The sequence below is a fragment of the Schistocerca cancellata genome, chromosome 8, assembly GCF_023864275.1.
Source record: "Schistocerca cancellata isolate TAMUIC-IGC-003103 chromosome 8, iqSchCanc2.1, whole genome shotgun sequence".
In the NCBI taxonomy this organism is placed as follows: Eukaryota; Metazoa; Arthropoda; class Insecta; order Orthoptera; family Acrididae; genus Schistocerca; species Schistocerca cancellata.
The window spans coordinates 563,981,878-563,994,542 of record NC_064633.1 but is presented as its reverse complement, the minus strand read 5'-3'; the positions used below and the strand labels follow the sequence as shown (position 1 = coordinate 563,994,542).

The 12,665-nt window shown below is 41.2% G+C and overlaps 1 protein-coding gene across 1 annotated transcript in view; it reads left to right on the top strand.

Annotated features, from left to right (window-relative positions):
- The window catches only part of LOC126095128 (carbonic anhydrase-related protein 10-like), a 460,639-nt gene that overhangs the window by 385,382 nt on the left and 62,592 nt on the right, over positions 1 to 12,665 (top strand). Inside the window, exon 8 of the mRNA XM_049909836.1 lies at positions 5,089 to 5,243. Within this exon, the coding sequence (XP_049765793.1) occupies positions 5,089 to 5,243 (155 nt within the window). The remainder of the gene's footprint in view (positions 1 to 5,088; positions 5,244 to 12,665) is intronic.

Here is a 12,665-nt window from a genome sequence, read left to right as displayed (position 1 = left end):
CAAACGTATCTCGTCATTCCTTAGTACTTCCGTATCCCACTTCTTTGCGTATTGATTCTTCCTGACTAATGTCTTGAACTTCAGCCTACTCTTCATCACTACTATATTGTGATCTGAGTCTATATCTGCTCCTGGGTACGCATTACAATCCAGTATCTGATTTCGGTATCCCTCTCTGACCATGATGTAATCTAATTGAAATCTTCCCGTATCTCCCGGCCTTTTCCAAGTATACCTCCTCCTCTTGTGATTCTTGAACAGGGTATTCGCTATTACTAGCTGAAACCGGCTACAGAACTCAATTAGTCTTTCTCCTCTTTCATTCCTTGTCCCAAGCCCACATTCTCCTGTAACCTTTTCTTCTACTCCTTCCCCTACAACTGCATTCCACTCTCCCATGACTATTAGATTTTCGTCCCCCTTTACATACCGCATTACCCTTTCAATATCCTCATACACTTTCTGTATCTGTTCATTTTCAGCTTGCGACGTCGGCATGTATACCTGAACTATCGTTGTCGGTGTTGGTCTTCTGTCAATTCTGATTAGGACAACCCGGTCACTGAACTGAAAAGCCAACCCCTAAGGGGGTGAAATAGGGAATGAAATGTCTTATGAAAATACTTCATTATGAAAGCCTTTTTAAATCTAAAGTTATGCTCTTTAAATTGGCTACTCGGTTGGAAAATAAGGTTTTTCAGTACTTTTGGAAATACAAAACCTGAGGGGTGATATAGGGCTTGATTGATTCACTGACTCATTATCTCCCAGCCCTAACCGTTAAGGATAGAAACTTGTAATTGGGAGAGAGGGTTGATATTGTGCTGCTAGGATCGTTTAGTAAGTGACTGTTCGAAATTCTGTCGCTAAGGGGTGAAATATGGCACGATAGGTTTTGTTGAAAATATGCCACTATTAAGGCAATTCTGAAGCCAAGACTACTTGGTTTTTCAGTCAGAAATAAATAAATGCTTTTTTCAGCATTCTTGGAAATTTAAATCCATGGGAGTGAAATAGTGGGTGAAGGTTATTCAGAAAATAAACAGTTATTAATGAATTGGCGAAGAATTTTTAAAGCTCTATATACGAAAACTGGTTAGAAATGTAAAAAAATGCATGTTTCAGTGATTTGGATGTTCAACGGCAGTGAGGCGATATAGGGGATGAAGTGTTTTCGGAAATATTTCATTATAAGGGCATTTTTAAAGCTAAAGCTATGAAAATTGGTATTTGGCTTCTTCGTTAGATACAAAATCTTACGTATATCAGTGTTTGTGGAAATAAAATCCATAAACTGATGAAATAGGACGAGACTGATTCACTGACTCATCATCGGCCGGTCCAAACTGCTGAGGATAGAGAATTGAAATTTGGAAAAGCTGTAGGTCTTACACTGTAGGCATCGTTTAGTAAGGCACTGTTCGAAATTCCTCACCTAAGAGGGTGAAATACGGGGAAAGGTTTTTTTTTTTTTTTTGATGAGTTGTAGCTATGAAAGCAATTTTGAATCTAGAACTACGAAAATTGGTATTTGGTTTATCGCTCAGAAATAAAAACGTAGGTCTTTCAACGTTTTTGGAAATTTAACTTTATGAAGGTGAAGTAGACGTGTGAAACTTATGTTGAGAGTAAATCTTTATTAAAGAAGTAGTAAAGCATTTTTACAGCTTCATCTATGAAAACTGGTGTTTGACTTCTCGCTTAGGAATAATAAAAGTGTTTTGGGAAATTCAACATCTAAGGATGAGGAATAGGGGAGGACATTTTTATGAAACGGTTTAATTATGAAACTGTTGTAAAGCAAAATTTAAGGAAATTTGTATTTGGCTTTTCAGTTAGAAAAAAATGTCTTTCCGTGTTTTTTGGAAATTCAACCCCTAAGGGGCTAAAATAGTGGATGAAAATTTTATGGAATTATTTCATTTGGAAAATATTTGGAAATATCACCACAAGAACTCTAAAGGCAGGATTGACGAAGATCTCCGACTCCTGCTACCAGAATCGCTTTTTGGTCAGAAGTACAGTCGGAAAAGCCATGCTCGTGTGGTATTAATTAGTGTGAAAAATTTTGACATTGGAATTTGTGAACAACATAAAAATTCGATTAAAGTAAAACAATATGAGAGCAGATCATAGAGTGTACGCAAACGAAGCATACGGCGCTAACCTAGTAAACCACATTCATTCCACCATGGACGTAGTTGTGCAAACAATCTTGCTATTCAGGATCTGAGACCAAATACACAGTGTATTTACATAATGAATAATTGTAGTTTTCATGAGCTGTATTTGTCAGTTTATTATACAACCGGGTTTCAGTTGTAAACACGTGTCCACTTGGACAGTTTGCCAAAACTGATGATTGCCGTCAAATCCAGGAATGTTCAAGGATGACATCAGTCTCTTGCAGTATAGCGCCTGCACAAATGTCGCCGAGGTTGTTCCGACTGCTCTTTAGAAGTTTCGCTGGGAAGCATTTACACAAGCTCCGTACAGTCCTGATCCGTCCCTACGGGATTCCCATATTTTTGGAGCCGTGAAAAGAGACATTCGAGACCGTCGAAATGCTTCGGACGAAGAGGCCCTGCCTTTGTACAATTATGGTACCGTAGGCAAATGGTTCAAATGGATCTTCAAATGGATCTGAGCACTATGGGACTTAACATCTATAGTCATCAGTCCCCTAGAACTTAGAACTAATTAAACCAAACTACTCTAAGGACAGCACACAACACCCAGCCATCACGAGGCAGAGGAAATCCCTGACCCCGCCGGGAATCGAACCCGGGAACCCGGGCGTGGGAAGCGAGAACGCTACCGCACGACCACGAGATGCGGGCAACCGTAGGCAACCGCAAACATTTTTCCATGAATGCACAGACCGGCTTGTTCAGAGTGGAATGAATGTATTAACAGTTATTACGGTTGTTTTCGAAATAATAAACAAGGTGTCACTTTTTTGCGTGTTTCGCGTTTTACTTCACAGCCTCTTGTAAATAAATAGATTCCACAAAAGTTGTGAAACTTATTTGGATACAAATAAATGAATAACTGTGTTCTTGCCAAAATACTCTCTGCTTTAACGATCATTCTCTGATAGCACGGCAATACAGATTAAAAATCAAAGTAGACTACTTTCCAATATAATTTGTTCCCGTTGCACTTATCGTATTCCTCCCTACAACATCTATTTAATAATAGTTGCCACCATTGTAAGAATTTTTAGCAGATCCTATCCATTTTTGAGTATTCTCTAAGAATTCATCGGGAAGACCTTACACGACGCACAAGAAAATTATGTATAGCTGTTACGCCAACTTAAGAAACAAATGCTAATTGCACAGTTTTATTTCGAATGTGTTGTTCCACGTCTGTCACTCCCGTATCGTACGGTTCCAAAAATAGCTAACAACACTCATAAAAAATTGAAAGAGAGTTTATTAGTAATCACTGTTTGGCGAAAGTTCTCTCAGCAATAAGTCTGCAGGATAGTATCCACTCAGTTGAATAGTTAAAGATTAACTCATTCCTGTGACTTGTGTGGCGATACTGCAGAGAGATACACATTCATCTGCCTTAAGATACAATCATTTTTACGTAAGAGGCAGAGTAAAATGAATATGATTTCTTTTCGTAGACTTTTGTTGGCACTAGGTATCGCAGTGTAAGTGCTGCATTGAATAAGGAGATTGGCCCAATCTACAACTACATCCATACTCCGCAAGCCTCCTGACGGTGTGTGGCGGATGGTACCCTGAGTACCTCTATCGGTTCTCCCTTCTACTCCAGTGTCGTATTGTTCGTGGAAAGAAGGATTGTCGGTATGCTTCTGTGTGGGCTCTAATCTCTCTCATTTTATCCTCATGGTCTCTTCGCGAGATATACGTAGAAGGGAGCAATATACTGCTTGACTCTTCGGTGAAGGTATGTTTTCGAAACTTCAACAAAAGCCCGTACCGAGCTACTGAGCGTCTCTCCTGCAGAGTCTTCCACTGGAGTTTATCTATCATCTCCGTAACGCTTTCGCGATTACTAAATGATCCTGTAACGAAGCGCGCTGCTCTCCGTTGGATCATCTCTATCTCTTCTATCAACCCTATCTGGTACGGATCCCACACTGCTGAGCAGTAGTCGAGCAGTGGGCGAACAAGCGTACTGTAACCTACTTCCTTTGTTTTCGGATTGCATTTCCTTAGGATTCTTCCAATAAATCTCAGTCTGGCGTCTGCCTTACCGACGATCTACTTTATATGATCATTCCATTTTAAATCACTCCTAAGAGAGTAAATCGTGGCGAGGCGTATCAGACTAGTCAGAAAACTAGGAAGGAGAGGGAGACTTTACAGGTTAACTAACCGCATAAAACCTTCAGCAACGTGTGATCAAAATGCTATGGCAGGAAAAGCTTCCAGAAGCTGCTAGCTAATGAATGTGGAATAGTTAGGAAACAAACTTGTTAAAAATAGTGTAACATAAGGTTGGACCATTCTACGAAATTTATTTCATTACTGTTAAGAAGATGCATTGAAGGAAATAACAATCCTTATAGTCTGAAGAGAACAAATGGCAGTTGTAAGCACCTGGCTCGATTTCTACCACACTAAGCATGCACCTACAAGAATGAGTAGTGTTGGATGTTTAATTTACACTTGTGGCAGTTAAGGTAACTTTCAATTGATGAGCACAATGATACTGAGGACCGTGGTACCTATTAGACACGTAGTAGGGCATAACCATAGTGATCACGCAGCACAGTTGTATGTGTGAAATTCATGTGGATATCAAGATGCATGATATCAACAAGAAATTGTTTTACGAAAATTTACTCTGTAATGTGCCATTCTCCGGACTCCCTCTTGTGTTTAACAACACGAAGGTAATACACAGCCAAGTAAAAGAACATTTCTCGTGGAAACTCAACCGGCTACGCTCGTATGTCAGACATGTCCACAAGTTTGTGATGAATAATTTAGGAGAGTCTTCATAATATTCAGTAATAGTTCAGTTCAGAACACAGTAAAAAATACTGGATGTCCAGAAAAGATTTATGTTTGTTTGTGGAAATGTGAGATTTCTCGTGTGTGCCAGGGTCAGCGACGCATATAGAGCACCTGTCGCTGCAGCGCCTGCTGCCGAACACGGACCACTACATGACGTACGAGGGCTCGACGACGCATCCTGGCTGCTGGGAAACCACCGTCTGGATCATCGTCAACAAGCCCATGTACATCTCCAGGCAAGAGGTGCCGTGCTGAGACAGCCACATTTTACAACGTGTTGCATGTTGTTTAAGTGCTGCCTGTTTCCTTTCTGTCCTTTACTTTATTGTAGTGAAGTCTGTTTTTCGACTACTTGTTCCACACTTTTGTCAGTAACAAATTTAGTGGTAATCTAATCGCCAAATTTCTGTACAAAAATAGTTCGTCAAGTCAGTTCTACACCAATCAAATGGTAGTCTATATACATGCATGTTGTCCCTTCTGGACGTTGTTGAATACTTTGATTGTCTGGGAAACACATGATGATACCAGCAAAACAGATGCCTATCCCGAGTAACTTTCTTAACGTATTTGTTCTCCCAGTAGCTACGTTTCTGTTCAGTTCAATCACATCATCATGAGGACGCACATAAAGGACATTCTGTGAGCGAAGTCCGAAACTCAACATAATCTTTTACATCTCTTACAATCTGTGTTTGTCACTGATGGTTTCTGTACATGTCATAAAAATGAAGAACGACTCTCGATTGCTTGATTGTGATATTCTGAATTATAGCTTGAATGTAAATGTACTGTTCGTATTTGCTTATGTGTAATCCAGATCCTGTTATTTGTAATCTTTAAATAAACATAATGATACGATAACTATTTGCACATACAGATATTCGATTCAGTTACATTCTTCACTCAGCTGTCAACATAGAGCACGTTTATGATAAACATAACCAAGAAATTCTGTAACAGACAGTTACATGTATGAAGTCACAATCTGACGATGTGATGCACCTGAAAATTGAATATTCCTAGTAGGGGAGCTTGTGATAAAATGAAACATGTTTTGCTTAAAACAAAATATTTAGTTTAAAGATGTGGCATTCCATCAGAAATGACCCAATTATCAATTTATGTGTCTGTTATAAAGGATCAAGAGCAGTGTAAGGGAGGACCATACTATGAAATTTGAACAAAACTGTAAAATATGTTGCTCGTTTATCTATTTGTTAATCAAGTTAAACTATAGTCCGCCAGAAAAATGTATACACTCTTTGTCAGCTCTATTGAGATATCAATATTGTCGTTCGATTTGAGTTACGAGTGTGTTGTAGTATGGTCTTTGGTTCACCAGATGTTACTTCTTTCATCTCGGTATTCAGAAAACAAGATGGCTGGAGCTCGCTTGACATTCGAGCAACGAAAATGTATTGTGAAGTAGTTTTACAATTTTGATAATGCCGTTGGAGGTGGGAGTTTGAAACAGAACCGCCAACCCATCTACCAGTTAAACGATCACTGACAAGTTTGAATTGTATGGAACGATTTGTGATATTCACAAATTAAGATCAGGAAGACAGCGTACAGCTAAAAGTCCTGCTTCGTCAGCTCTCGTGTTGGAAACGTTTGTTAATTCTCCACAGAAGTCGGCTACGCCGTGTGCACGTGAAGTAGGGGTTAGCAGTACAAGTATACAAAGAATTTTGAAAGCTGCGAAGTGGAAAGTTTACATTCCACGATTACTGCAAGCGATTAATGATGAAGAACCTGATTTCCAAATGCGAATGGTATCAGCAAATGATAACTGATGACGAACAATTTTTGAAGAATGTAATGGAAAGTGACGAGGCACAATATAAACTTAATGGAACCGTGAGTCGGCATAACAGTGTGTACTGGGCACAGGAAAATCCGCATGTTTATGTGGATAAAGCGGTCTATCTACAAGGGGTTCATGCGTAGAACCCGTTTTCTTTGAAGCTTTTGTCACTGGAGAAGTGTACCTGGAAATGTTACGCACACCAGTTTAGCCAGGTATATGTGCACTTTATGGAGGTGATAAAGGGGTCTTCTACCAACAGGACGGGGCGCCACCACACTACAACCTAGCCGTACGATCTTTCCTGGATGACAATTTTCCGGGGTATTGGAGTGGACGAAGAGGGCCCATTAAGTTCCCTCCAAGGTCGTCAGATCGCACACCTATGGACTTTTGCTTGTGGAGAACTATGAAACATAACGTATATCGACGTAAGCCACTCACGCTGGGGGTACTTCGTCACGTGATTACAGCGACATGTGTGGCGATCTCCGCTGTTAACATCAACTGACGTAGTTGTGGCGACCGCTCGTTGTTCTGTTACGTGTATAGCCGCCAGCGGTGAACATTTTGAACATTTAAAGTACCATGTGTTAAACTGAAGGTTCTACAACATGTGTGATCAATTATTAAATGTAAAATAAGCACTTAAGAACTACTTTTTATTCCTTAAAGTGTGGATACATTTTTCTGGCGGACTCTGTATACGTTGACCTCACATAGCAGAGAACAACAAATTAGAGTGTAAAATTACGTTGAAATGTTTTATGCTCTGTAAACCACAACTACAATTCACAATTTAAAATTCTCCACGAAAACGGTCACGGTATGAGAACTTCAGTCTGAAACTTACTGCACAACACATGAGACAATTTCTAACACAAGACAAGCTGAGCCCAAGGTTCTCTATGCTCTGACGTTTCCAATGTCTCGATACAAAATAGTCTGTACCATTATATGCAGGAACTTCTCTACTGACATTCTTCAACTGGTCGGAGATACTACAAGATATCATTTCTCTTCCTTCTTCGTCACTAGAGTGTTGATGTTCATTTCTTTTCCTTTTCAGAAACGTTCGTTATTTGCCAGTACGAATTCCTGTCTCTATTCTTGATTTATTTGATGAATTGTTGGTTCAAGGGTGACCATGTAGACTTTTTGCTTTCAGAGCTTCTGTACTTGTGTTGACTTTTTTTCATGTCCATAGAACACCTTGCATATTTTTAGCAGAGGTAATTGGTCAGGGTAGCAGCCAAAAGTAATTCTCGACATATATTTGATGCCTCCTTCTTTTCTCTTGAGGCAGGAGATAGGTCTTGCGGCTTGACGTAGCCTGCAGGTGTTCCCCTAGATCGAGTGATGTTGTGCAGTACTTACAAGGGAAACTCCCCATCGCAACCCCCTCAGATTTAGTTATATGTTGACACAGTGAATAGGCCTTGAAAAACTGAACACAGATCGCTTGAGAAAACGGGAAGACGTTGTGTGGAACTATGAAAAAATAGGCAAAATATACAAACTGAGTAGTCCATGTACAAGATATGCAACATCATGGAGAGTGTAGCTCAGGAGCGCCGTGGTCCGTGGTTGGCGTCAGCAGCTGCGGAACGAGAGGTCCTTGGTTCAAGTCTTCCCTAAAGCTTAAATTTTTATTTTCAGACAATTATTTTGCGAAGCTGCACAGGTACACAGAGCAGTATTGTTTACGTGATCGTGTGTCAGTTATCAAAGTTCAGGTACTCACACATAATCAACTTCGCTCTCCAAAATTCCAGGACATGTTCAGATTTGGTTGGATATATGCAGGATTTGACGGTCTACACAAGGAAAGATTTGAAAACGTTAAAAACATATGTTTTGACAGAGCACAGGGAAAACCGTGCGACTGTAAAACTGTTGCATTCATTTGTTGTTTTCATCACTTTTTTGGGAGTGATTATCACATCCACAAGAAAACCTACATCGGGCAAGGTAGAAGAATCTTTTTACTCATTCGCCAAGTGTACAAGTTAGGGGGGTCGACAACATATTCCTGCCATGTGACGCACATGCCGTCACCAGTGTCGTATAGAATATATCACAAGTGTTTTCCTGTGGAGGAGTCGGTTGACCTATGACTTTGCTATCAAATGTTTTCGGTTCCCATTGGAGAGGCACGTCCTTTCGTCTACTAATCGCACGGTTTTACGGTGCGGTTACAAAACACAGACAATAAACTTATTACATTGAACAGAGACGTCAATGAACGAACGGACAGATCATAACTTTGCGAAAATAAAGATAATAAACTTTTGACGCGAGGGAAGACTTGAACCAAGGACCTCTCGTTCCGCAGCTGCTCACGCTAACCGCGGGACCACGGCGCTCCTGAGCTCACCTTCTCCTTGATGTTATTTTTTTTAATGTAAATTACGGACCGAGGCTCGAACTCGGGACCTTCGCCTTTCGCGGGCAAGTGCTCTACCAGCTTTTTTTTCAGGCGCTCTATCCATCCTCTTTTTCCCAGCAATCCTATTTTTAACCACTTTTATTTTTTATATTTTATTCATTTCTTTTTTTTCTTTTTAGGATGGTCAGGGCGTGGTAGACGCCGCACTAGCAGTGGGGTCTCTTCACGGCACTGCCAGTGCGTCGAGGCCCAAACCCCTCCCACCCCTTATTTCATGTTCCCTGTTGGGTCACAGCACTAAGTGTGCAGAAATCTTAACACAAAATTCCCATTCCACGATGTAAGAAAGACAAAGAAACCTCTTCTCTGAGTAGAAATTGAACACTGATAAAAACTTAACAATTCTTCTTGAATCACATAAATACTTTGGAAGTCGAACACGAGTAGTTCTGAACAAAATGTTTTGAAAAACAAAACTTTTCGTGTAACACAGAAGTTCCGGAAGCAAGGTAATAGTAAATAATAATAAGAAACCAAGTGACTTTTAATTTTCTTCTGTTCATTCTCGTTCAAGGTGCTGTAGTGGTTCCACATATTTAACCAACACCCATTATTTCAAAAATGATCTTCAGCATGTTGCAGTAGTGCTTCTTGTGTTTGCGATACGTCCTGATTTTTGCATATTCACACTTCATGTAAACGCGGAATTCTATCTCGTTGTCCAACCCAAGTTTGTGGGTGACATAACTAACATATTTTCCCAGTAACCAGCTAATGGCGTTGGTTTTTAATTTCGGAAACTATGTCGTGTCTGGTCTCAGGAGGAGCGATGGCTTTGTATATTCCCGCAGAGGATCTGGTGAGAAAGGCGATTTGTTGCCTGATCCAATTCCAGTTATGCACATTGCCACCAGAGGTGAATCTGTGGATGAGTGTATCCACCAGACTGCATTTTACACAAAGGTGTGTCTGGTTTAAACCGATCCCATATAGTATCTCGTTGGTGCTGATGACATTGTTAATTGTTTTGTACCATGCGGAAAAAGCGTCTGTAGATAGCCCGGCATAGTTGATGTTCCGCCATACAGCTTTCCAGTCACAATTTGGGAATTTCGTTTCAATTTTGTTTCTGCCCTCATTTAACTTCCTTTCAAGTATGATGTCGCGCGCTGTGATACATGCGTTGCTTCTGATTTCGTCACTAAGATAACTTTCTTCGAGGAAAAAGTTCCTCACATACTGTAGACGGGCATTAACCCTACGCACATCAATCGGTGCTTGCAGGCTATGGGGTGTCACAGCCTCAAAGAGCTTTGCGGTTATACATTGTGGAAGTTCTCTGAGTATATGGAAAGTCCGTTTGAGGAACAGAGCAGACGCTTTATTGCGAATATCCACCAAAACGAGGACCCCGTTTCTGACATCCAGTATAACGGTAGTCGCACCAACCCTGAATATGTCTCCTCGCCATAAATAATTAGTAACAGTGGACATGATCCCTTTCGCTACTAGTTTAGGGATTGGAAATACCTGCGCAGTGAAATACGCTTTAGACAAAACGCAGGAGTTGATGAATCTGACTTTTTGCACCAGGTCCATTGTTCGATGGATGTTCTCCATTACAGCACCATGAACTTTCCTCCTAGTTTCCGTCCAGTTAGAAGCAGCCATCCGCATCGGACATGCCTTTAAGGTTATTCCCAAAGTTCTAGGAGGAGGAGGATATTAGTGTTTAACGTCCCGTCGACAACAAGGTCATTAGAGACGGAGCGCAAGCTCGGGTGAGGGAAGGATGGGGAAGGAAATCGGCCGTGCCCTTTCAAAGGAACCATCCCGGCATTTGCCTGAAGCGATTTAGGGAAATCACGGAAAACCTAAATCAGGATGGCCGGAGACGGGATTGAACCGTCGTCCTCCCGAATGCGAGTCCAGTGTGCTAACCACTGCGCCACCTCGCTCGGTTCCCAAAGTTCTATGTTTGTTGTCTTGTTTTGCCCATGACAGTCGGAGGTGATCTAGGCCCCGTAGATTCAATATTTGACTTTTGTTTTCATTTGCTGTCGCTCCCGACGCTAGACAATATCTTTGGATTTCTCTTTCCAGTGCAACTGTCTCCTCCTTATTCCTTATTACAACGCCCACGTCATCAGAATCAGCTCGTATGACAGTTTTCTCACCACTCAAAGCTATGCCTGTTAATCTTGCGTGGACAGTGCGGAGGGAGGGCTCTAAAGATACGGAAAATAAAAACATAGGTAAGGGACTGCCTTGTGGAACCCCTCACCTTATCTGTATGGGTTTAGAAGTTTGGCCATTGATTGCTATTTTCGCAGTTATACCTGTTCCAATATTTCTTAGCATGCTGACAAGCTGAGGGTGGAAAGCCATTCTTGATAGCGTCGCGAAGAGGTATCTATGACTCACGCGGTCAAAAGCTTTGTTGAAATCTATAAAGATTAAAGAACATTTTATCCTTGTCACTGGGGTAATTGCAATGACGTCTCTGTATGCAGATCGTCTTTCGAATATCGTTCTGGTCGGAGAACAAGATTGATGATGACTCAATATTTTGTTGGAAAAGGCAGAGAGTCTTTTGTTGATAATACGCGAAATTATTTTGTAATCAGAATTTAGTAGCGAAAGAGGCCGAAAACTGTTTAAGTTGGTTTGGCCTTTACTCTTAGGAATCAGTACTATTTTACTTTCCTTAAACTCTGCAGGGACTGTTTTTCCGTTCAGGACCTCATTTGCCATGGAAGTGATCTTGTCCCCAATTATAGAACAGTAGCGGGCATAAAACTCCACAGGGAGGCCATCAAGTCCCGGAGATTTTTTGAGAGGTGAGTTACGCACTGCCTCATGCAACTTCATCTTTAGTAATAGGTGACAGGCTGCCAGCCTTGTCTGTTCCCGACAATTGTGGACCTAAAATAGTGAGAAGGTCCTCGAGAGCTGCATCTTCCACAGTGGTAGGGTCATATAAGGTATCATAGTACCTGTGGACTTCGTCCAGTATTTCTTTCTCGCATGTGAGCCTCGGCCGGCCGCGGTGGTGTAGCGGTTCAGGCGCTCAGTCCGGAGCCGCGGGACTGCTACGGTCGCAGGTTCGAATCCTGCCTCGGGCATGGATGTGTGTGATGTCCTTAGGTTAGTTAGGTTTAAGTAGTTCTAAGTTCTAGGGGACTGATGACCACTGAAGTTAAGCCCCATAGTGCTCAGAGCCATTTGAACCATTTTTTGTGAGCCTCGTACCAGTATGCGTCTGGACTTCATCAATAAAAGTTTGACGTCTGTTTTTAGCATGCCGCACCAAGTGATACAGAGAAGCTGTTTCATCTGCTACGACTGATGTGGCTTTCGAATTAATTTTTAGTCCCTCCATCTGTTGCCGTTTAGTGCTAAATAACTTGGCTTTTATTTTTTTGATATCACTCAGACGAATTACGTCATCATGGGAATGCTGATA